General features: G+C 41.6%; 1 protein-coding gene across 4 annotated transcripts in view; it reads left to right on the top strand.

The window, feature by feature from the left end:
- The window catches only part of LOC111224565 (metabotropic glutamate receptor 8-like), a 236,060-nt gene that overhangs the window by 6,595 nt on the left and 202,181 nt on the right, over positions 1–27,284 (top strand). For all 4 annotated transcript variants that reach the window (XM_022749107.1, XM_022749106.1, XM_022749109.1 and 1 more), the window contains exon 2: positions 494–1,321. In XM_022749107.1, coding sequence (XP_022604828.1) covers positions 779–1,321 — 543 coding nt within the window. In that variant the 5' untranslated portion in view covers positions 494–778. The remainder of the gene's footprint in view (positions 1–493; positions 1,322–27,284) is intronic.

Raw genomic sequence — 27,284 nt, 5'->3', positions numbered from 1 at the left:
CCCCCCCCCCCCCCCCCCCCCCCCCGTTCATCTCTCCCTCACTCTCCCTCGTCTCCGCTGCAGCAGCTAGTCCGCACCTTGGTGCGAATAGCCCGAGGACCTCGCCAAGGTTCTCTGCTGTCATTTCAACAGCTGTTCCACTCATCGATAGGCCAAGAGATGAAGTGTGCGTCAGTGTGTGTGTGTGGTGTGCGCGCGTGTGTGTGTGTGTAGAGGTGGCTCCAAACTGACACACTTTGGGTCTTCAATTATGGAAAGGCAGAGCAAATGTTGACAGGTCTCCTGTGAACGACTAAGCCCATGTGAGTGTGTGCAGGCGAACGAGCATGTGTGTATTTTTGTGAGTTTTTTTTTTTTTGCTATGCTTGACTGCATTTTTTCCTTGCCCAAGGGGGGTTTGCACAAGTTTGTCAGGTGGACTGTACATCCCCGCTGCAGCTTGATGTTCAAATCACACTGGTACTTAGACATCCTCTCTGTCTCTCCTCAACAGGCTCTGCTGAAGATGTGACTTGTGGATTAGGAGCTCTACTCCCGAACTAGATTTCTCCAGCATCGGCGCCACATTTCCTGCCCTGCCACTCTTTTTCTCTCGCCGTCTCTTCTGGATTATGATTCGCTCATGGGGCTCGGCTAGCTCCACGCCTGGGGTCCGTAACCCCTCCCTTTTTGACGAATAGGAAGGCCCTACTCTTTAACATTCCTGAAAACACACCCTCAGTTTTGGAATACCTATCTCCAAGATCACCTTTGCCCTAGTCCGCCTGATTTGCCGATCATGGAAGCGCAGTGGAACCCGACTTCCTACCCACAGTCTCCCTCCGTCGTCTTCCTGCTCGTGGCTACTTCCTACGCTTGGCTCCTTCCCGTCGCCTCCCCTCAGCGAATCCCCACAGACCCCCAGGCGGCGCCAGAGTACGCCCACTCCATCCGACTAGACGGGGACATCATCCTCGGAGGATTATTTCCCGTCCACTCCCGTGGAGACCGTGGCACGCCCTGCGGGGAGCTGAAAAAGGAGAAGGGCATCCATCGTTTGGAGGCCATGATGTTCGCCATCGACCTGATCAACAAGGATCCCGAGCTGCTGCCCAACATCACGCTGGGGGCCCGGATCTTGGATACCTGCTCCAGGGACACATACGCTCTGGAGCAGTCCCTGACCTTTGTACAGGCCTTGATCGAGAGGGACGGCTCTGACGTTCGCTGTGCTAATGGAGACCCTCCCATCTTCACCAAGCCGGATAAAATCGTAGGCGTGATTGGAGCCGCGGCCAGCTCCGTGTCCATCATGGTGGCCAACATCCTGCGGCTGTTTAAGGTAAGATCCGACTCCTCTCCTCGGCAACACTCTCGTCCTCCTGAATGATGGGCACACGGCAGGTACTTTCGCATCCTTTCCCTCACTCATCATCACTGGCGAGATAAAGTTCAGTGATGACAACCAATTAAAATGTCGTCAGCCTTCCTGGAGCAGCAGCGCCACCTCTTCCTTTTACCGATCGGGAGGGAAAGAGAGATATTTTTTGTCTAGCCTGTACATTTACTGTGTTCAGATGTGTATGTGTGAGTGTGTGAGTAGAGATGTGTCAAGATGTGTCAAGTGATGCTTGTAAGGAAGGGCTTTGTGTGCGTGCGTGTGTGCGTGTGTTTGTGCGGCGCAGCTTAGATCCTTTTCCTGGCTTGTGGTCGAGCCAAATAAAAATGGCTGCCAAACACGGGTATCAATTACTGCTGAAATCTGTCAACGGCCACTTCGTTCACTGCAGCATATGTTTGTTGTGTGTATGTGAGTGTGGGTGCTTGTGTTGCCCAATAGAACATCTCTTTGTGTTTGTGTGTTTTCTAGTACATGTGTGGGCCTAATTGAGCGTCCTTATGAGTGCTCATGTGTACGCAACGCGCCAGTGTGTCTCCTCTTTGTGCCGCTCATGTACACGTCCTTGCAGCAGCTCTCGTATGGAGTGATCGAGAACTCTTCGCTCTAGGTGTGTGTGTGTGTGTGTGTGTGTGTGTGTGTTTGTTTGTGTGGGTGCGCTCTTGTGCGTGTGTGTTGGTGTTGTCATCATTAGCTGACCAGAGCTGATAGATAGCTGGATGATTATGAAATATGAGTCCAGTGAAGACGCCCATGGCATTTCACATCAACATCTATCCCACGCTCTTTCACAGAGTGTGTTTGTGTGTGTGTGTGCGTGTGTGTGTGTGTGTGTTGCCACACTTTTTGTGCCTGCCTTCTTTCAGGAAAATCCATACGGCACGTGTGCACAAGAGTATACGGGATTGTGAGAGTGTGTGTGTTTGCGCGCACTTGTTAACAACCGGCTCATGCTTAGAATGGAAGATTTGCATATTTAAACAACAACAACAACAACAACAACTAAACATGATTTATGCCAGGATCTGTCACATCAACAGCACTCGAACAGAGTGCCTCTCTGGCTGCGCTGCCTCGCTCTCATTTGCCTAATACGATTTAGTGCATTGTGCATGTCTGTGTACACGTGTGTGTTGTATGTCATAGTGGGAGTGAATCTTGTGTGTGTCCAGCGATATATATATATATATATATATATATATAACTATAACAGTATATTTGGGTAAGTGTGCCAGGAATTGTTTGTGTGTGTGTGGGTGTGTGTGTGGGAGAGTCTTGAGTATTTAGTGAACATATCCGTGTGTGTGTGTGTGTGTGTGTGTGATGATATCAACCAGAGGCCTGTAGCGATGGTGTTATATGACACAAGACTGTATCTTTCTCTGCATGGTTTAACATGAATAATGCAGCATGCATCACAGTCTGAAAATAGCATGGAGGACACTCACACACACACACACACACACACACACACACACACATACATGCACATGCGGCAATAAACATATGTCTTTTTTAAATGGGCTAATCTGACAGTGCCAGTCACAGCTAGTCGCCCACTCAACACAAGGGGCTCAGAAAGCAAATACAGCCGCGAGAGAGAGGGAGTGTGTGTGTGTGTGTGTGTCTTTTAATCTAGCAGCAGACAAAAGAGATTCAAACAACAGATTGTGCAAAAAAATTCCACATCCAAATCCTCAAGAAAACAACCGCTTTTTTTTTTCCTTTTTTCTTTTCCCCCACCATGCTCAGTCACAGAAGGAGCAGTGTGCCACCAATCACAGCTGAGAGAAATCACGTCGAACAAAAGTTGTTGGTGTTTCTTTTGTTTGGTTCCCTCTTTTGAAGATTATCTTTACAGTGTTTCTGCACTGAGGAGCGATACAGAGTGGAGAGAGGGGACGACATAAGATATAAGATGGAACTTTGTTAATCCTCGTGGGGGAACCAGGCCGTCGCCGCGGCGTGTTCCACAGGAAGTTCCCTCGGAATTTAGCATACAAAAAGAGCAGAGCAAATTTCGGGGGTCATTTAAACACGCTGAGCTGACAATTTCAACATCTTATTTTCTTAGTTTTGGCCACCATTACTATCACTTAGGATAACAGTGAAATCAATCAAAGTAATTGCTGAGATCTGGAAACTACATGGCAAGAAAATGAGGAGTCATACAGTTATGGCAGATTATCTAAACCAGTGGTGCCCAACCCCCGGAGTCAGGATCCCCAAAAGGGGTCGCAGGATATATCTGAGAGGTTGAGAGATGATTAACATGCCTTTAAAAATGATTCAAATGTATGAGGGGGAAAAGAATCAGTGAAGTGGTGATAAGGGGTTTCAAGGGATCACACGCTGAAAACGCTGTGAACCTTTGATATAAACTACTTTACTCAGTGGTAAAAACCGAATGAGGGAACTCCTAAAATGTTGGTAATAATTCCTCATTTGCACAGGAAAACTGTATATGACAAGAGTGTTGTCTTGGCCAAATTCACCCAGGAAGCTGTTTCTGTTAACTGTGATGGATTGCTTTTGCTTTCATGGCGATCTGACTTTGTGTTTCTTGCGTAGTCGTCCTTCGCGATGTTATCGGGTTCCTAAATCCCGGCAACAAACTCGATTCAGATAGAACTGATGGTGAAAACGACAACAACGAGACCTCAAGTCTTATAGTCATAAACATAGCTCTCCTTTAAATAGTCATGATTGCAGCTGTGAAACAGCAGCTGTGCTTGCGTCTAATGAGTTCGTAGTCGGGCTCATTCACGGCTCCGTTTTTGTTTTCAGTCTGCATTGTTTTTTGGATCTGTGTGGAATTGAACAAATGAGGATACTATTGATTCGTATGATGAAGACAAGACAGCTGTTGCTCTGGGGTTCCACAAGTTGAAAGCCTGAAACATCTTATCCATCACTAACCTGCACTTGTTTTTTTATTTTTTTTTGTTTGTTTTTTCACTCATCTTTTGTCTTTATTTTCTGGGTAACAACTCTGCCTCAGAAACTAACTGCTTCATCCTTGGATATTGATCGTGTTTGTGCATGATTGGTAATTACAGCGGCACTATGGATCGGTGAACCCCTGAGGATTTTGGTCACGTCTAAAACCACCTTGAGGCGAACCTTGGTTACAGCTTACAGAGGATTCCCCAGCATTTGTAATGGAAAACCCACATAAGGACCAAAAACTGCAGTTAAACACTATCAGTTATGGATACTTTGACAAGTTGGGCTTTAAGGTGATAGCTGTCTTCACATCAACACTATCACTAATGGACTCTGTGTGTGTGTGTTGGTGGCTTTGTCTGCTCCATTACCAGGAAGTCCTCACTATCTTACAATGAAGTGAAAGGCGCCTTTCACTCAGTGACACTCGCACGCTGTGTGACGGAAGCCGAAAATGAAATTCAATTCATAAATTGATAAGTGGTGGCTGTCCCCTGGTGAGTGCAAATGGAAAGACTCTGCCTCAGGGAATTTAGGAAACACTGCTATTATACATACACACACAGACTGAGGTCTCTACCCTTCATTCAATCAGCGTCAGTTCCACTTGATTCCGCTTGAGGCTTTCAAAGACACACACACACAGTCTCTTGTTTCCTTTGAGGAGACAATTTATTATTATCTGTCTCTCTGTTGGTGTTTTTTTTTTTTTCTTCATGAAGTTGTGTTTCACGGCCAAGGTCAGATGTAGAAGGCTTTCCCACGCTCTCCCATACTCCCTCACATGTCCAGCTGTGCATGAGAAGTGTGTGTGTGTGTGTGTGCTACCACTGATGCTTTTGCATCTCAGTAAAGTATGTTTTACATATGCACATGTGCATATCCATATGTCCACATATGTATTAGGAAGACAAGCGGCAGACGATTCCTTCCAATTGCTTCCATAATTCAGCTGCAGCCTCCTGTCCTCTCTCCGCTCCGTCTGGGGAATTAACTGCTGCACTGTGTGATATTGCTGATATATTCATCTGCTTGTGTATTACCACAAGCCATGATTGCTTTTCCTGAGCACTACTGTCTCCGTTGTTCCGAGGTGGATTCCAGCACCTTACATTGCGTGACGTGCGCCTCCCTGCTCACAGGAGGCTCGGAGAATCCACAGTTTATACATGTATGAAAAATCCTTTTTTTTTTATGTGCATCCTTATGTGTCCAAACACAGGCACGTGCAAATGAATTCACACACTTCCTGCTGCTCAGGCAAATCAACGCTGAAACCCCTTGGAACGTACAGCAGGCTCTGGCTTTTTTGTGCACTTAAAAGCCATACAAAAACAATCTCCTTTTCAGGCACAGCAACACCCTCTGAATTACAAATCAATTTGGTGTTCAGCTTCACGAGGATGACAACAGCTGCATTAAAATGTAATTAAGGGGGAAACGTGGTAATTTCATTCAGATGCCGATTCAGACGCAATTCCCAACGGATTTGCTATTCTTCTCAAGGTCAGGCAGGAGTTTGGCCTACAATCTTGTCCTAATCCCGCGGTGCGTTTGATGAAACTGTGACAGGAAAGACAGCGGAAACTGAGAAGGAGTGTGAAGGAGACTTTACAAGAAGGAGAGAGAGAGAGAAAAGAAATAGGCAATGAGACGGAGCTAGAGAGGAAGGGAGACAGGCAGAAATACAGACTAAAGGACAAAGAAGGGAAAAAGACAGTTGGATGAAAACACAAGAGGAAGATAAAAACGAGAAAGGAACAAGCAGGAGAGACCGCGGCATCCTCTCAAGTGTAATGATGTGGTGTTGATTTCCTTCATGGAGGCATTATGCATTAAGAGGGTGATGATAATGAAGCCAGAGAGCACACTGAACAGCGAGCAGGAAAACTCATTAGGACATGAGTGGGTCTTTGTTTTGGCGCCGACTCGTGCGCGCGAACGCTCCTGGGTGGCATTTGTGTCTTTCGGCACGCACGTGTGTTCCCTCCCAATCATCTGCAACAGGGGGGGTGGGTGGGGGGAACCTCACGATCGGTCGCTACAGACGGGCAGGACACGATCATCCAACCTCTACTAACGAAGGCAGACTTAATGAGCAAATGGTTAATGAAGGGAGACTTAATTGTCCTTCTGAAATTATTTATTGCTTTCATTTGTTAAGTGTTGCCTGGAGATGATTTGCTCCTAAGGGCCATATGTAATGTGTGAGACTAAATTAGATTTGTTAGTGCAAATCCTTTGACCTGGCTTTGAAGATGACAAACAGGAAATGTGATCGGACAGTTTTTTTTTTTACCAGGTGTAAATGTGCTTGAAAACATGTCAATGCAAAGTGAAGATGAAACCCTTCCTTATGCAGGCCAATGTGATTGTATTTATGTGCCATATATGCAGAGACGGCAGCCATAATAACAGTAACATGACAATATACAGGAGTAGAATGACAATATAAAGTGAAAGCTGATAGTTACCAGATACTGCAATGGATCAGTGAGTGTATTAATCATTTTATTTTATTAAAAAGGGGGAAAATTTCATAAAAAAAAAACACCAATAATTTACTAGTCTCACCTGAATTCAAACAGACGGCAGCAGCATATGAAAACATATGTGCATACACCTAGAGTAACTGATGAGACAGGAAGGTAATTTAAAGTTTAATCAAGATCTCTGATGAGAAACAACAAATCATTAGAAATGCGTTTAATGAAAACTGCTGACTGGGTTAATGTGTAGATTTATTTGTGTCCACTTGACCATGAATGTGTGTGCACTTGGTAGAGAGGGTTGCCTTTAAAGGCATTAATTGAACGTATGTGTGTGCGTGTGCGAGAGAGAGAGAGATGGAAAGAGTAAACGAGACACTGTCTGTGAGTATTATCTGCGTGTGTGTGTGTGTGTGTGTGTGTGTGTGTGTGAGAGAGAGAGAGAGAGAGAGAACCAGTGTATAGAGTGCATTAAAGTGGAATGAGATTCTATCTCTCCCCTGCCTTTCATCAGGGTTGTGGCTGAATAGAGTGCCAGATAAGGGACAAGTGACGGTTTCACACATCACAGCTGGACAAGAGGAGAAAAAAAAAGAAGAAAAAAAAAGACAATTTTAACTTGTCATAACATTAATGACAGCTCTGTCACATTTGTGTTATGTTATACTTTACAGAGCTTTCTCACAGTGGGCATTTGGGCTTGTCGCGCACAGGTGTTACTAATAATATTAAAGTGAAATGAAACCAACATTAACGTGGTTAGTTACACCTGTGCTTTCACTGTTATGCTGTGACTGCTGTGAGAAAGGCCTTGCTCACCTCTCTCTGGTAATATTTCCTCCGCTTTGATCCACCCTGACTCTTAAGGAGCAGTTTTCAGCCCTCGCAACAGCACCTGGGGATCAACTCCATTTCTTATTTCGCATCTTCAGGAGGTCGGAGTATTCCCGCGCACCGAACACGCGTGGTTTTTGGGGTGAAAGGGGATTTGGGGTTTTCTGTGAGTCGCCAGTGCTTACTGCCGAGCCGACATTGATGGCAGTTGCGGTGTGCCCGGAAGCTAAGCCAGTGAGTCAGCATGCACAGTACCAGGACCCTGGCACTCCCTCATGGAACACACTCATTATTAGTGCTATTGGTCACACCCCTGTTTGAGAAGACAGAACATCCACTGTGAAAAAGAGGTATTGGCTACAGCAGAAACAGCACAGAAATTGGTTCATAATTTTAGCCATCTGTGTTTGCCTGTATGCAGTATTATTGAAGCTACAATTGCATGTCCATTAAGGACTCCATAACCACGCAAACAGTGCGACTAGTTCCATGAAAGGATGCCGTGGTTCAAACGCTTGCGTGAAACTCAACTTGCGATTCCAACATGAATTTCTGTTGTAACTTTGGCTCCCTGATGAAGTGTTTTCAGCACGCATGATTTCACCACTTGCTCTGGAAGACAGTGGATCTGCATTGGAATGATGCAGCAGTAATGGATTCTCTCATTTGAAATAAATGAACTCGACAAGGAGAGAAAATGAGACGAGGAGGGAGGACTCGCACAGTGCAAAGTGTTTTCTAGGAGTGAGGAGCTTCATTCCAAAATGAGATATTGGCTTACTTCGAAATGTAAACTTGATGCCCGGTCTCAGTAAATGGTTGCAGTCATGTAAACAAAACTGATTCCATGTTACTATTTAGGTTATATTTGACTATAGACTATGTAAAGGAAAGTGAACTGTGACAGGGGTAAGCCAGGACTCCCTCTCTATGCAGGATGGTCATTAGTCTAATTCTAATAAAAAGGTTTTCATCCATTTTTTTTGTCACATTTATTTATATACAGTCATATTTATCTATTTTGTTGTGGTTCATTGAGTTTCCTCAAATAAACAACAACACCCATCACCTTTACAGATGAAGTCAGTGTTTCCAGTTTGGGTGGTGTTTCTTTAAGGGATTAAAAAATGATTTCGGCAGGTTGTTATAATTTGGGCTTCTATTTGTACCATTAGGATGGTTTCCTCCTATGAAATCTCGGGGCTGTTTTCCAGAGGTTTTCAAAGGGAGACTCGCAGGGGAGGCGCAGGGGGATGAACATGAGGCAAAGCTACTGTGTGAAGGGAAAGTGAAAGGCGCAGGCAGGTGTTCTTAAAAACAACTGTAGGTTGGTTATTAGAGTTTGTCTGGCTTATCAACACAGTCAGCAGCTGTGGCAGTGACTGGAGCACACGGCTCGAGGAGAAAACACTTAGCACCCAGTTGCCACAATGTGTGTCAAAAAACCTGAGTCATAACTCACTCAAATCTGAACTCACAGACATGATACACATATTTATAGATTCAGTGTGGCTTACACTTTCTGAGGATATTATTATCACTCGGATGGCCATTGGGCATAAAACAGTCATAAACCCTCTTAGAAATCATAGGAAAAAAGACTCTTTTTAACTCCAAAACTTGACTGAGTATATTCAAGTTTTCTTTAATATAAAAATAATTCATTGATAGATGTGAGTACATCCAATTGTACAAAGCAAACAGGATATGCTAATAGTGAATACCTAATTTTCCAAAATGTAAACATAGACTGTGTAGGCTAAAAAAACAAGTTGTAGCCCAAGTTTGTACCATTAAATCTATGGAAAAATAATTTGTTTCCCTTTAAAGTTCACACACACATCTGTTCACACAATTGCTATTATTGATCTTATGGATAACCAATAAACAAACTGGTTAGACAGACTATATTGAAAATATAGGCCCCAAAGTACGACTTCAATGCAACAAAAGTGAGTAGGCCTACACCTGTGATTTCTAAATAACACTAACTTGCATGAACAAGGTTATAAAATAGCCTGTGAACTCCACAGCTTCCTCAATTTTGGCCTGGGTTGTTGTCTAATGCAACATGGCTCCACATGGTGAGGAATTGCCTGAACAAGTGAGAAACCAGATTGTGAGACTTTATGAAGATGGGAAACGGTACAAGAGCATCAGGAGGCTGCTGATCATAAGCCAAAAATGTAGCTGCAGTAGTGGTTAGATGGCACAAGAAGAGCCATACAACCAATAACAGAAGGTGCTGTGACCGTCCTCGAAACAATGGTGCACTGAAAAAAACACTCGGGTAAGTGCCTCTGACTTGGCACGAGGATTATCTCTTGAAAATGGCACGAAACTGAAAGAATAAACTTTGCCAATGATCATGTAAAGAGAATTACTGGCAGCCCATATACTGGCAGCTCATATTTTGCTCAGATGAAACCAAAATAAATTTGTTTGGATCAGATGGTGGTCCAGCATGTTTGGCGTGGGCCTGGCCAGGACTATCACAGAGACTGCACAGTGCTGGTGGGAGCGTGTTGATGTGGGGCTGCATGAATGCAAAAAGTGTAGGGGAGATGACGTTGATAGATGGCAATATGAGTGCATGTCTGTATACCCATCTCACTAATGAAGGGTGTGCAATCACAATGTGGACTACCATGTAGCTGGGAAGCTGAGGAAGCTGTGGTTATTTTACAATCTTGTTCGTGCAATTACCCTTAATTGGAAATAGCAGGTGTAATCACTTACTGGGGTGATCACAGGTGTATTTACTCACTGTTGCAGTTAGTAGGCCTACTTCTGACCAACTGACTGACTATTTTCAGTTATACAAAAAGCCTACACTTCAACTTAAAATGATTATAAGATGGTACAATGTTGGATCAGATAACATTTTAGTGATATTGTACAGGGTTATATAAAGTTTTGTTGTATTTATAGACTTCTCTCCTAAATGTAATTAAAAACGGGGCTAATTTTATGGGTGAGCTCTAGTCTCTGATTGGCTACTCAGTCAAATCAAACCGCACTGGATTGAGGCAGTTGTCCCGAATCTACTAGAGGTGGCGAAGTGTTCAGTGATCACACCGTCATGCCCCCGCGTTAGTAAAATAAGACAAGTGTCTCACTAGAAAGTAAATTGTTAAGTGACTTTTGCAGCCTGTCAACAAACAATGAAAAGTTAATGTCATAATTTTAAGCGTCATGTCAGCGTAATAGTTGAGAAAGTTGCCCGCTAGCTAACGTTAGTTTTCCAGTGTTTCTAACGTCATCTAGCTTCACCGTAATTTTTGTAAAACCACTCACCTAGCTAGCAGAAATGGAGGTCTGTCGACAAACAAACGGGAGTGACAACAACGGCAAAAAGCACCGTTCTTCATTGCTGGATATTGGCTATTAAAAGTGTCATCGCCGGGAAAGAAACCAGAATGGACTTCGACGTCAAATAACGTGAGTTAAATACATCCTCTGTCTGTCAGTCAATTGTTTGCAAGTTTCTCTCCTGGTGGTTAAATCAGTGGCTGTCTGCGTGTATTTTTATTTAGCTCCTTGCTATGTAGTTGCTGATATGGGGCGATATCATATATTGTTCTTTGTTTAACTGTCTGGACAATGGAGCAAAATAATTTATGCAGTTTTGCATTTATTGGTTGCTCAGTCAGCTGTTGTTGAACCTTGTTTTGTTTTTTGTTTTTATATTGTAAAACTAGTTATTAGCTGTTACCAGTAGAATATGCAGTAAATAAGAGGAGTGTGTAAGTCATGTATCTGATACATGCGTTGATACTTTTTTTTGAGTATAGACCTTTAAATCTGTGAATGTTCTCTGTCTTCTTATCTCTATTCAGTATCGAGCTGTGCCTGTTTGATTGCAGAGCTGAAACCAAAAATATATTCGCTTAAATATGCATCTTAAACATAAGGTGTTGCTGCTTCTCTCTGTTTTATATAACTGTAAATGGAATATCTGTGTTTTTGGATTGCTGCTTGTACTCTCAGTAATTATGATTGCCATTTTCTGCAATTTCTTAAAGTTTCACAAACTAAATGATTGATCAAGTCCTTTAAAAATGATCTGTATTTTTTAAAAAAAAAAAGTGAAGTTGCAACCCTATATGAAAGTATGAACTTAGCTGTACTGTAGCTATATGTCTTTGTGTACTAAGAAAATACATAGAAAACTTTTTTATGTGAACATGAATTTGTCTTCTAATGCCTCATTTCCACATAGCTGTGCGTACATAAGCAAGTCAGCCAAAGTCCATTCAGTCCTAAGGGAACTTCTGTGATCTCTGATGTATTTACGAAACTCCTTTTCTTTTTCTTTTTTTTTGGTCTGGGCCATATGCACTGTGAGCCACAGGGAGTTAGCTCAAAAACAAAATAGTTAACGAGCTATTTAAAATTAAAAATAGATTAGTTAAGATTGTATTTAACAGTTAATATGAGTAATGTTATTTTACTAACATGGTTAACCTATAGGCTACACCACCTAATATCAATCATATGGAATTATGGACACACAACCAAACTCTGTGAAAATGAGGCATGAATATCCTAAAATTTACTAATGGTATGCAGTGTGGTTTGTTGTAGTACTAAAAATCTTACATTTTTTAATATTCTATTTCTCAGATGATTTGTCTGGCTTTGCTTCTGACCCTCACTCCTGCTAAACTGGGCGCTTAGTTTAAGAGATAATTTAACTGGCTCCTCTGGCCCCTGTTTTAGTTTAATTGGCCCTAAACCACCACTAGAAGTGCATGATGTCACCTGCAGCTGGTGAGATCTGTGCATAGCTAACAGGGGTGTGGAGATCTGTTTATGTGCGTGTTTCCTGTCATTTTTAGCTTATTTCATTTCGTTTGAACATTGGAGAATGACAGTGTGGACCGTCAAACCGGTCAGCATCTCAAAACACAAACTCATGATCATGTCGTGAGTAAGGGGAGCGTGTCATATTTGCTCAGTGAGAGTGCTGTGTGTTACATCTGACAAAACTATTTGGGTCATCTTTCAGTCCTGTTAGAATAGTCTCAGCAGACGCACACATGGAACTGTGCAGCTATACAGGTGTGAAATTTGGCGGCAGCCTGAAAATTACTGTGGTAGCTGTTTGAAATGGGAAAACACAGATTCTATTGAATCTGTTACCTCCAGCCCAAAGTGTACAGACTTGCTGTTCTGTCTGCTGGATGTAAAAACCAGTTGCTCTTGTTGGTTGTTACAGCATCTGTTATGTCTAAAATAACAACAATCCGATCTGTGCTGGACGGCTGCTTCTTGATTTGCTCCTGCTATCATAAATGTTCTGATTGGTTGCTTGCTGGTGTTGCTGTAATCGCCCTGTGCAGATGCAACATGGTCTTATTACTTTGTATACCATAACCGACAGAATGAACACTCGGGTGATAAGTTTGGCACTGTGCTGTGGAGCTACATGGGTGGAGACAATGTTCATTTAATTTCAAACTGTTTCTTGCCTGCTAAGTAAGTTTTGCTTCCTCTGAAGGGAAATGCATTGAAATTTAATTACAATTCCCAATGTAAATCAAAAGTAAAGTGCAAAGTGTTAAAAATTGAATGGCCCATGATTCATAGATTATTCCTCAAGTCTGTCACTGGGGCGTAGACAGGAAGTTGACATGGAAGAAATACAGCATTTGAATACATTTTTAATAATTCGGAGTCATAAAAAGACAGTAGGTCTGCCTTATCTTTCAGGCAGCATTTCCAATGTTGAGGCTGGTGAAGGCTTTGTGAAGTTACGAGAACACCCCAAATAGTTCAAAGATTCGGAAACATATTCCAATATACAGTATTTTTTAATAAATGTGAGTGAAAGCAGGATAGATAAGGAGAGAAGATAAGGAGTCGGGGAGAAACACACAGGGGGGAATTGGCTTCATTTTTTAATAAGTGACTGCTGGTGTAGAGCTAAAACTCTATGGATAACATCATGTGCATGTTTGATATGGAGCAATGAACATCAGCTAAGAATGCTTATGATGTTTGGCAATGAAAGTAGCAGATATAAAACAAGAAATGGAGAGAAAATTGTGTTCTTTGTTGTAATTTTCTTGCATCTTTCTCCTCTTTATTATTCAGATTCACTATTGTCATTATGATGTTTTCTCTCATCCATGTTCGTTTTTCTTTTCTTTTTTCTTTTTGCCTCTGCTTCTTTTCCATCCATTAAAAGAGGAGGATGGGCACAGTAAAAGGTGACAGACAGAAAGAAGCGGGGCAGTAAAGGTGATAGATAAGAAGAGCGAAGGCAGTAAAATGGTAATTGTCAGAGGGAAATAGTTCAGTAGAAGAGAGGGGGAAGACTGGAGGGAAAAAGATGGGTTGCGGGAGTTGTTTTTACATCTTGCCCTGATGTTACATTAGATCAGAGAGAACAGGTGGGAGGAAGAAGGAAAAAACAGGTTAAGTGTTTGGCGTTTCCACATCCCTGCTCTCCCGCTCTTGGCATATCTCAATCTATCTTTCTTCTTCTTCTGCTGCTTCTTCCTCGTCTGTTTCCCATCTCCTGCAGCCTTTTCTGACCATGTTAATAGCAACACCGTATTATTTATGAAAGAAAGGCGAGAAGACATGGAAAGAACATTAGCAGAAAGCCACTGTCTTCGTGCGGACATTGAGGGGACATTGACATGAAACATGCACGCGTGTGCATGCGTGTGTTTAAAATAGATGTCCTCCTTTGGAGATTTATATAGAACATGACATATGCTAGATTTGACAGTCTCTTTCTCACACACACACACATACATACTGTATTCCTATGCCTTCTATCTGTTTTTTTATATTCAAATGGCAGTAATCAATATAATTGATTTATTGATTGATGGAGACTAAAATGGGAGCTTATTTATGGCATAAGGGTTTGTGTTCCCTGTTTATGCTGCTGTGTATTGGGCTGATATTTCTGCATGAGATTGGTTCATTGAGGGTTTGGTATTATCATGTGTATGTGTTTGTGTGTGTGTGTGAGAGAGAGAGTTACTTACATTACTTGCAGGGTTTTGCCAATTGCCCCCTTAAGCTTGAGGTCAAGGAGGAGAGAGACAGAAAATATTTGTGCGTGTGTCTAATCCACATTCATTGTCTGCTAGGGATATTCTCTCCTCTTCTGCAGTGCCTCCTCTTTCCGTCTCCCTCTCGTCTCCTCTCCTCTCCTCCCTTTACCTCCCTGCTTTTGCCAGCGGCCCTTATGTTGTGCTCAGACTGACATTAGCATTGCATGAAAAACACGGCCTCCTCATTAATTTCAGTGAGGGAGCTCAGGCCAGGAAGAAAAAAAAACACAACACGGCTGTCCAGCCAAAAGCAGTCAAGTTCTGCCCCAACACAGTGCAACAATATCGTTGAGCTGTCAAATGTGTAAAAGGCGCATTCCTGATAGATGACATAATGTGAATGGTGTAATTCTACTGTTTACCTCTCATTTGTCAAGACAGATGATGAGATAGCTGTTGTGTTGAGGATTTTAAGGAGTTGTGAATTCCTGTCTGATAATATTATAAACCACTATGCAGTGTTTTTGGTAAGACTCCCTCTCAAACTTTGTGTTTTCCTCTGATGTCCTGACCAATACAGCTTTTTTGACATGCATAATTACCAGAGGTGTATTGATTCTCGTTTTCTTTGGGGATGTTTTTTTTTTTTTGGTGGGGTGGGGGGTGGGGGTGGGGGGGCTGCAGTCTCAGAGTTATCATCCATCTTGAGCTAATTAAAATTGGCCTAACTTTTACCGCAGGCGTAATCCACCATGATTGCACCAAAATAGTCACGAGACACACGCAGTTTGAAGACGATGGAATTGGTATAATGTGTAATATTTACAAAACACACAGCTCACCCTAACTTTAAACAGAATAATAATTCTGTGATTTACATGTTTTCTAGTGTTAATTGTGAAATGAAAAATGGTTCTTTCTCCTGGTATCACAATATGAGATTGTGGATGTTTGTATCGAGGTTTCAGTCTCAGTTGCAGAATCATTACACCCCTATTAATTACCCCAGTAGCCTTCTTTTTTTGACAAATCTGCCCCAGACTCAGAGTTGCTTGATAAGAGTAATTGTAAGGCAGACAAATAGTTGGTTTACAAATACCACACTTAATCACAACGATGCTACCAAACAAGAGAGAAGATGACACTACTATGGGAGGCACAGAACATATTCAAGTATAATAAACTATAAAGAATAATATTGCACATTGTGTTCATGCGTGATTTGTTGGCATCCATGTTAGGAGGTTGAATTTACTGGGTAAGGTGTGATGTGGGGATCAGCCATAGAGCAGCTGCAAGAATAGAGACCAGCTGTCCTGAAAATGTTCATTCTTTCATTCAGTCTTTTGAGATAGCTGTTCATTTTCTTAGGCTGGAATATTCACAGTGGGCAGATTAAGCCGGTAGCTGATGGATATTTGAGTTCTGTCTTTTCAGTTGAGTGACATAGTTCTCTTGACTATTGTTGAAGCCAGTAAAACGGAGGGTTTAAGCTGCTGTGTGATTTGAAGTGCAGAAGGATCACTCTGGAAACAGATGGATGGCCAGAGAGAGATGCTGAGGCCAAGGATCCTGCATTGCTTGTTCATGACCTCTGAGCAGACGGAGTACAGAAGCAGAAATTGGTTTGAGTTTGAGAAATGTGGACACGAGTTGTCTTTAAAATTATGTGGTACACTTTGTGGGTGGTGAGGTGAACTCTATGCCGGTCATTGTAGTTTTTGTATTGCAGACAACGAAGAATATGCTGTTTGCATTATGATTTACCCGTTAATGTAAGATTCTGGTTCAGCCGTCCATGTTTCCTTTGGAAGTGACACCTATTGTCATGACTGGGTGAGACTTCACATGCTGTGTGTCACACAGATGTTATAGTTCCAATGTAGGTAATAGAGAAACATTGAAAAGTGAAAGTGATCATAAACTGATAGCAGCAATAATTCAGCTCATAATTATTTGTCTGAAGGGCTTCAATTAAAGTGAATACCCTTTACTCTGTTTTGCTTTTTCCCTTCTCCTTTATTTCTCATGCTTCCTCTATCTCACCATCCACCCTCCTTCTCTTCCTGCTCCTTCCTCCCTCCCTCCCTCTCCCTCCTTGCTCTCTTTCCTCCTTTGCTCTGCCCTCGCTGCCCTAGCCGGAGGTGCTCCTCCTCCGAGGTAAGGCAGCACTAAACGGCCTCGGTGAAGCGTCCCCATGTATCTTTAATGGCCACACCCGTCATGCTGGAATCTCAGCTTGAATTATGCATAGAGGATGAGTGAGAGAAAAGAGAGGGGGGAAAGGAGCCAGGGAGGACACAGGGAGGAGAAAGAGAAGGAAAGATGAGGATAAAAGACGACAGGGAATGGGAGATCATTGAGGACAATAAACACGCTGGGAGTGTAAAAAAAGATGGAATGAGAGTGAGGCACAGAGAAAGAGAGATAGAGATGTGTATTTTGGAATAATCACAGCTCTGACAGAGGAGAGGAGAGTGCGACCTCTCACCTCCCTCCACCAAGCCCTCATTTTTATCTCTCCACCCCTGGATCTAACTTCACCTCCACACCCCGCATCCCTTCATCTTTCTCTCTTTCTCTCCAGGGTTGCCTTTCTTCTCTGTCTCGCTATTTCATCACCTCTTCCCCTCCCTCTGTTGCTATTTCTTTCTTTTACATCCCTCGCTCCCTCTTCTCCCCAAACTTAATACTCCTCTCACTTCTCTCTCTTCTACTGTTTCACCCTTTTCATCTCTCTGCTTCTCTGTCTTTCCACCTCCCCAAATTATTGACTTTTATTGTAGTGCATTCCTGCTGTAATGGAGCGCTGGAGGGACGGAGAGGTGAACAGAGAGGGAAAAGTGAGTGAAACAGTCAGAAAGTCAGGGTCGACTGATGTGGTTTTGTCAGGGCCGATATGATTATTAATAATCAAGGAGACAGGTGATATTTGGAACTGATACACATTTGCAGTAAAAATAACGAATGTTGGTGTAAAAATTTAGGATAACACAAACTCCTACAAAACTGGCTGACATATGCTCAACGCACGATTATGCTTCATTTATTACAGCAAAACGGCTTTGGAAAGCCTTTAGTTGGTTTCAATAATTGAAATGTTAGGCCCATATATTAACTTTATTTGATAGCAGGGAACCTTTCATTTAAAACTAAGCTTCTTTATAACTAATTTTTACTGTAGCTCAATATATACAACAGCAATAGAAGTGACTATTCAACTCTGACAGCCGTACAGCAACTATGCAGTCCATGTGTGGAGTAACACAGATCTCAGATGCAGTTCCATTACGTTTTAAGTCTGTAACAACAATAACCTGCATCTCACGACAAGAAACAGCACTTTAAGACACTTCAGTAATGTTAATAGTAATAGTTATGGATTGAGACTGGGAGTATGACCAGACCTGGTAAATGACGTGCTAGAAATATTGTCATCTCCTATGTTTTTTGTTTTTTTTTGTTTTTTTTGTTGCTAGTCACGTGGTTAATTATGGATAGACAAATTGACCTGTTGACATCTACTGTCGCATTCAAGTTAGCTCTACAGGAGAAATGGATCATAAAATTGATGGTAGAAATGCTCCACATCGGATCCAATAATTGGTCGACCCCTAAAAGAGAGGGAGTCTGGCTAAGATGTCAGACTGTCGATGAGCCTCATGTACTCTTCCTTTCCTTTGCACACTCCATCCCAAAAAAACACTCGCACACATCTTTCTTGGTAATGGACATTGGAGGGTGGCCGACATGCTCACCATGAGATAATGGAGCAGATCTGTGACTTGGCTATTCCTCTCCTTTATTATTCTCTCCCGCTTATTTAAAGTAACTGAAGCTGTCAGCGTATCAGGAAACCTGCTTCCTGTGCACAGCAAAGGTTGTGCATGTGTGCGTCTCCATGCACAGAGCTCCCTAATCCAGTGAAAGAATAGATTTGTCATTAGTGAATTTAACAGAAGCCATTAAACTCCAAACAGTTTGTCTTCCTGCCTCCACAGTGTGAGGGAGGGTCAGATTCAGTGCTGGTTGGTGGTGCATTTCACTGTGCAGTGCAGTCATTTACACAGTGCTATTATCTTATGTATATTAATATTAGTGTAATCAAGACTATATGCTGTTATATGATCCAAAGCTATATCAATAGTAGTAAATGTGTATGAAGGAATAGATCACCATGGAATAAAAAAATGATCTGCTCTCTCTTTTCAGAAAAAACAAACACACAATGAATTAACACACTTGCGTTGCAGCCTTCTCCCAAACTCTCGTATTTAATGAGACTGAGACTTTTTACAAATCCAGAAAAAAAAGCTTAAAATCAAGTTTTTCCAAACAGCTCATGCAGCACAGTCAAATAGTTTATAGCTGAATTATTGCACTCCAATAGCTCACATATTTACCTCATTATTCCCTCACTTGACAGTTCATCAACAGCACTGTAGATACAGCCACAGCTGATTTTGTTTTATTTGGGAAGAAAAAGCACAATACTGACAATCTTTCCTTGGCACAATCAGTGACGTTAATCCTAAGTGACATGTTTATTCACATACATAATCAAAGCGGTTGACCTACATGAAGAATGAACAATTTTGTTTCCAAATATACGATTCAAATGTTGCATTCATATGTTTCCAAACACGAATGCTCACAAACATTATTAACTGTAGATTCAGTTGGTAGTTTTTTGTCTGTGTTGAGACCCTGCACACCCACACACAGTTAGTCAGCTGATTAGACCTCTGCTCAGCTTGAAGCTGGATGGAGGTATTCAGGGAATAGACCTTTTTCACTCATAGATTTTGAGTTATCATGGCAGGAAAAGCACAGGTGCAACTCATAACACTAACGACAGGTCTGCCACATTAAGTGTCCCAGGCAGCTATGCAAGCGTGCCACTATTCACAGGAAGTCCAGATGCTTTTTCCACAAAACACATGCTACTATTCACTATCCCGCTACATATGGAATTCTGTGTAAACGGCTGTATACTACAGTTTGTCTCGTGGCAAAATCAGACAGTTTCATACAATACACAAGTCAAAACTCTCATTGAGCAGTCGTCTAAATTAGCTTTCTTTCCCTGTCTGCGCAAGACATGATGGTGGTTCGCTCTCATTTAGCGAAAATAGATTTTACAATGCATTGTAGGATAATTGAAGTCCACTAGAGGGTATAAGAAACTCTCACTAGACATGTGCAAAACACATACTCACTTACTTGGCACACTCACTGCAGTGTATAGTGGACTGTGTAATGAATTGTGAATGATTGTGGACACAGTCATAGACTTGTAGCTGCTACACATGACACATGATGTTGCCTGTAGTGCCCCCCTGTCATTTTGTGAGAATATTGCCACGGATAACCATCCCACGAAACCATAAAAGCCTCTGTGCAAGTGTGTAGCTCATGCTCCATCTGTGAATGCAGTGCCACGCTGTGCGAGCAAAAGCAAAGCTGCAGAGAGATACCAATCAGTGACAGTGTGTACACACAATCCTGAGAAGAGCCATAGTGGCTTTAAATCTATCAGTGAATTAGGAGGTGAGGACAGGTTGAAATCCCTTGTTTTGTTAAAGCACTTTCGTGTGTATCACAGATTAAAGAAAAAGTCTATTACTGAGGAGGAGCAGTGTAAGCCTCTAATGGTGACATAAGTACTAAAAATAGTCACAAGTAGCTGTAGCATAGTGGTAGTAGTATATGTATCATAGCAATACTGAAGAAGCAAGCCTACTAATAATAGTTAGCTAGTCCTGGAAGTAGTTATTCTTTGAAGTCAGCAAAGTTTACTTTTGGTCACTGCTGCTGTCTGTTTGTCAGAGGTGAGTCACAGTGAATCACTCGCGCAGCCTGACTTGCTGTTGACTCCCCTCCAGTTCTGATATGGCATGGAGAGCTGATGATAATTTTAAGGGGTTACATGATGAGAGAAACCTTGAGGCTTTGGTATTTTGGTATATTTTTGATATTTCAGCGCGACGTCTGTGATAATTAGGATGACATTTAGAAAAGCTTTGATGTGTTTCCTCCCGTCTGTCAGGGAGCACCAAGAGAAGGAACATTTGAAGACAAAAAAAAAAAGTGTTTTCTCTCTGTACGATTGGTAGTTTGCTTTGGCTACTCCAAAATGTCTTTCAGCCAATCCAGTGAAATCAGTTTTATGGGGCTGATTGCAGAATGCTAAGCTGGTGATTTATTAATGATCAACATGATTGATTATGTCGTGTTTTGACAATGCACATAAATATTCCCTCTGTAAAGTAAGGCTGTTAACCTATGCAGTCTGGTTCTCTGTAGGAAAAATGAGCAAAACATAACAAACAACTGCTCCTGTTATTTTTATTTGTTGTCTGATTTTAATTAAATGAGGTTCTTTAGTAACCAAACCAGAGACACACTGGCCTGTGTGTTGATAGGAGGGCAAAAGCAGAAGAAAGGAGAGGTGGAGAGAGGCAGGTATGGAGAGAAAAGAGGAAAGGATGGGAACTGAGATGCAGATCAGTGGCCACGTGAATACAGAAACATAAACGTAGTAACTTCAATGGGAAACGGACACAGGGAAAGAGACAGCAGCAACGGGCTGTCAATCACAGTATAGCACAAACTTAATGAAATTGCAGGAGAATCAATATCTATTTATTTTGCTCAGGCCCAAGAAAAACAAGAAGTGATAATATTATTAAAAACTACATAAAACGCCAATTTGGAAATTTTATTGTTGCACAGTGACACTTTTAAATTTGCCGATGAGTGTGTGCTTCCACCTGCACACGTATGTGTACATGAGGAGGCTGGACTGCTGTTTATGAACACAGCCGATTATTATCACACCTATTTAATAGGGCTTTCAGCCAGTCAACACCATTTGCATTTAAAAACCGATCTGCTAATGGTCCTGGTGTTAATCGAGCAGAGTTTTCTCCACTGTATTTCCTCTCACAACCACATTAATACTGAATATGAAAATGACACCCTGCTGCTCCACAACATTAAAGGAATGAGGACATTGTTAAATATCACAAATTGATGATAAACAGCTGTGTAAAGGCAAAAAAAAAAGAAAAAAAGATATGAGGACATGAACTGCACTGGCATAAAAGCAGGAATGGTGGATGTAGGAACATGATGTACACTGTGTTTAACTGTCCTTGTCCAGAGTTGCTGGGAGTTGGCTTTAGGTGGAGTGTTTACAGCCAGACAGCTGAAGCTCAGGACCAAGCAGCCAGCTGCTTGGTCCTGAGGGATGTCACTGTCCGTTTTTCAGTCAGTCCACACCTTTGGTCTTGCATGACACATCTCATCAACTACTGGATGAATTGCCAGGGAATTTGGAACAGACATTCACGTTCCCCAGAAAATGAATCCTGCTGACTTTGGTGATCCCCTGGCTTCTCTCTGAAACTTACGAAAGCTATGTATATGCTGTGGATTTGTTGCACTAGTGTGCACATGGATGTAAGAAAAAGTGGATGTCACTAAAGTTCCTCTTGCTTGTCCCCCACAGAATTCCCTATGGCTATGGCCTCCTTATGATCAACCACGGGTTTGGGATTTTTCTGCAAAGTTCAATACCAAAGTGGTTAGAATGCAGCATGGTTTCATTTTTATCAGAGACTAATCTGGTGTTTCATTGCCTTGCTCAGTGGGATTTGATTATAATTTCGGGCTATTTTCCTGTTGCCATGACTTTGATTCATTGTACACTGGATTTCATCACTCTTAAACGTATTTTGCCACAATTTCGTTTTCCTCAGTCTCCACTTCTGACTTTTGTTCTGATATTGTGTGGCATCATGTCCTTTCAAGCCCAATGCTACCACCTGCTCTGAAACTTTGGACTGGTGACATTTTGATTACAAGCTCACTCTTGAAACCACAAAGGCACTGACACCCCCCTGTTGCCCAGTGTTAAATATGAGTGTTTCCTGGTGTGATTGTTCGTTTCAAATCCCCCTTGTGGCCCAGCTTCTCCTTTAGTCAGCCTTGACCTTCAAAGAGCATCATTCACAGTGACGACTCCCTGCTAAACACCTGCTTTCTTTCTTACACACACACACACACACACACACATACACACACACACACGCACAGCCTGACTGCAAAACCTTTTACACCTGCCCAGGTGTCTGTAGGGCTATTTATTTCTTGTGAAATACTCTTCATTTTTCTTTAAATGACCTTTGTTGCTCTCAAGCCACCTTTTAGAGACTACAATTAACCTTTATCTATTATACTAGTAAAGAAGTATTGTCTTGATTACACAAAACTGCAATGTTTCTCCAGCAAATTAAACTCGAAACTCTTCCCGCAGTTCAAAATACCCAAGCAAATCGTTGTTAGTCATCTTTACATATGAAACAAAACTGCATGGTGCTTTGGACGTGCTGTTTGAAGGTCCAAAAAGGGCAAAAAGTGACCACTAAATTGTACCAAACATCTTTTGCCGCATGACAGAAGTCTTTTGAAGCCAAACATTATGTTCAGTAGTTACTTCACTACCTCATAGATATTCCCCAGTCACAAGTCCCCCTCTGGGAATGTGCTGGTAGAGTCTTGCTGTTTGCACACACTCCTTGCAAGCTTTTACTTCAGTGCTTTGAAGTCTAAAATGCAGATCGCCACGTCATCAACTGCTTAGTCATAAATAACAAAATAGAGCCTTAAAGCTATTTTGGTTGCTGCCTCTTTGGTAGCTTTTTGCAAACGTTTTTAGAAAAGAAGTGGCACGGCGTAACTTTGTGTTACACTGATAGAATAAAGAAGCTATTATCTCTTATATTTACTGATGTTTTATACACGGGACACTATTTGGGCTTTGAACAACTTCAACTTTATTAGGAGAAAAGTTACATTTGGTCTGAATCGTATGTTATCCACACACGTGTCACATTACAAAATTAGGAAAACATAGAAAAACATACAATTTGGCAACAAAAATATGAAATACCTCTCTTTAATTGTATTATTCTTCTACAATATAACAAACCCTTTGGTCACATCTACTACTGCAATGTGAGTTTACTAATTTAGGTTTATGAGGAAGCATTATTATATCTTGGTTGAGCCTACTGTGAGCATGAGTCATTGAACCTGTATACAGAATTATTTTCTATGTCAGACACAAGTCATCATCTACTGCTGTGTAATATTTATGTTCCACAGAAACAATATAGCGGTATCACTGATTTAGCCTGAGCATAGATAGACAGAACACACAGCAGATGTTGGTACATAAAGAAAAATACATGCTGTCAATGAGGAAAAAGATGTTTCAGTAAAAAAACAACTTTTCCTCTAATATTAACTTTATTCTTCTGTTAATTGCAGCAGATCGAATGATTAGTTAGTGATGAGTCTAAGTGAAAATGTTACTAATGCAATTTACAGCGCATTTATGGGAAATTTACATAATTTTGTACAAATAATTGAATTTGCATACAACTCTTGTAGACAGAAAAAAGATCTTTCATCTAATTTATTGAGTGTGTTGTTCAACCACTTCTAATATCGTATACATAATTTAGTTTAATGGTAATTGCCTAATCCTCTGCAAACAGTTGACATAGCTTTTCTCCTGATGGTCTGTCAGTGAACCTAAGCCTGTGTATCATAATACCTGTTGGCGAAGCGATGGAGAAAGCCTTTGGGGGTGCTTACCACTGCTTAACTCCATAAAAAGGCAGCTTCGCAACAATACATAAAACTCTCGGAGCGTGTTTCACTCGCCGTCTCAGAGGGGATTTAACTGGTAAGACAAGACAAGTCTTTCCCTTCTCTCACTGAGCTCCGTCCAAGTGGAGCTGGACACCTGCCAAGGTTTATGCACGGAAAAATGAGTTTCGCACACACACACACACACGCACAGGGATGCACAGTCAGGCAGGGAGACATGTATGGTACACATTCACACTGTTTCTGTTTTGTCGTGGTTCAGGGATAGTTTTATAGAGAAGTAAAAGCTTTGGTCCTGCTCCAGAATCTTTACCAAGCTTATTGTTTAAAGGCTCACAGTCCAAAACGTCCTGTTTGTCATTTCGCAGAAACCTCCTGTAAGACTTGTGTCAAGGGGTCAGCAGATTGAGGCAAAATGCAGTGAATTATTATTTTAAAACTGCAGCTCAGGACTGAAGCAACTTAGAAGGACTTTAGTAAAGATGAACACTTCCTGCTCAGCAGCCATAAACTCATTAATTCAGTCAAGGTTAAATGTTCAGTGTTATCTTACTAGATAAGAATTCTGCTCATCTAAGCCCAATATTATGTGAGAAAGTTACTGTGATGTGCTCAGGAATAAAGCACATAAAACAAACACAGTGAATGAAAGGCTTCTTAAGGTTTTGGGACTAAAGTGCTCTAGGACGAAGTCAAAGCTATTATGAGAACTTAAAAGATTTTTTTTTTTTTAAACAGCATAACCAGCAGTGCCTGGTATATTTAAATACGTTTCCATGTCTCCTGCTTCTTCTGCCTCCACACCACTGAGCTGTGTGTGAACACTGTCGGCTGAACATGGTTTATTTTGAGGGTGAAAACAGATTTATTTATGTTGGTAGCATGCCTAAATATTTAAAAGCAGGCTGTAAAAATTGCAACAAACACAAATTGGCACAAATACTACTCAAAATTTTGGTTTGGGGATTTCAAGGTACTTTTCAATGTCGGCTTAAGTCTCCTATTCAAAACTGCTAAAAGGGGGAAGAAAAAAAAACAAAAACAAAGTTTGTCTTCAAGAGACACATGCTGTGAACTTTTGTGTGTCCCATTGGGGCCGTTCAGTTGGCTAGCTAAAGGAGAATTCATGTTTCAAAAATTAGAGATTTGTTTTTGGGTGGTGTGGCTATGTCTTGTTTGAATTCGGCCATGTTGATATCATTGTCTGCTTTGAGCCTTGTATATTCAGTCCATTGTTTAACATTCTCTGGGCCTTTTGTTACTATTAATTTCAGTCTTATGCTGCCGTTTTGCTGAATGTGTGGTGTATGGATAAGGCTGAAAATTAAAATGGAGTAAATCGATTTCTAGTCCATAACATCTCATTGTTCTGTACCACAAAGTGAAATAAAGAATGTAAACAGTATGACTTCTCCCTGTTAATACTTGCATCCAGTGTTGTGGCTGTGCTATGACAGGCCAACAGGTAAATCCTTCTTTCTCACATTACCAGTTTGGCTTTAACCGTCCTGCCAATCTGTACATCTTATTGTCACCTTGTAATGAGCAAACCTCTTAACTCCCATAGTCTAACTAAGGAACAGTTCTTACAGCCTAGTCAATGAGACTGTGTTGAAGCCTTGTCTGTGCATATGGATGTGTATGTCCATTGTAAACTAATGGACTAAGCCCATTATGACTCAGTGAAGAGTTGGTTTTTAACACTTTTAAACCACATGGTTGTTGTAAACAACAGGGCGTTGCGGTGAAGTGTACTGTGAATAATGTCTGCTATTAGCACAGAAGAAAATGAAAAAAATGAGAAATAGCACGTGGAGTGATTTTCTGTGCAAAGGCACACATTTAAAAACAAATGTATAAGGGAGCACGTAATATGCCATCTTGAGACCAGATGCAGACATATCCCTCCACCATAAAAGTAGTTTAAGATGATATATGGAACAAATTTCTACCAATGGAAGGTAAAGTTACTAAAGCTAGCTAAGGTTTCACCACAACATCTGGGTGCCCCCTAAAAATTAGGGACCCTGCCTCACAAACAAAGCTTATGTGTTCCAGAGGGCTATTAAGACTGTGTATAAGTGATATTGAGCAATATACTTTATGAGAGTGAGGATGTTTGAACAGGTTTTGACTCTTTGGGGTGAAATAAAGGTGTACTTTTGTTCATGTGTGTGTGTCATGGAGAGGGAGGGAACAGGAATGGGCATTCCTCAGTTGGAGGTGCCATTATGGAAATAGGAATTAGATTTATACTGTTGCGCGAACACACACACACACACACACACACACACACACACACACACACACACACACACACACACTCAGGGATTCCACAGCCCCCCCCCAACCCCTTGTGCCGGCAGTAGAGGCTTTGTATTCATAACTAACCTAGTGACGTATTTCTGTTCAGCACACAGACACACACATACATCACACACACACAAAGACACAAAAACGGAGCTTAATGTTCATGCACTTGAATATTTCTCACATGCAGTTCTTATGTTTCTATTTCTTTCTCAACATTTCAGAGAAAAACAACAAACAATAAGACAGTTTTTACAAAGCTATGGCCGTTGTCCTTCATGATTACATGTGTTTTGTTTCTGTGTGCGTTTGTTTGTGTATTTGCATGTTAGTGTACGTGTGTTGGATATCTCTCACCTGGTCTCATTATTTCTCTATGGGGTGCTGTTGGGCCTGTTTCACTCAGTGAGCGATGCCTCCACAATAGTGTGAAACATATGACTGGTGTGTGTGTGCGCTCATGTGTTTGTGTGTGTCGGGGGTCCGGTCAAGAGGCCTGAGGGACACTGATTAATTTAGCAGGCTATTGGTGATAACACACTGCCCTGAGGTATGACTCTCTGGATATAACACACACACACACACACACACACACACACACACACACACACACACACACACACACACACA

Source organism: Seriola dumerili, unplaced genomic scaffold (assembly GCF_002260705.1).
Source record: "Seriola dumerili isolate Sdu_G_001 unplaced genomic scaffold, Sdu_1.0 BDQW01000138.1, whole genome shotgun sequence".
In the NCBI taxonomy this organism is placed as follows: Eukaryota; Metazoa; Chordata; class Actinopteri; order Carangiformes; family Carangidae; genus Seriola; species Seriola dumerili.
The sequence above is the reverse complement of the archived record's forward strand: the minus strand, read 5'-3'. Positions and strand labels throughout refer to the sequence as shown.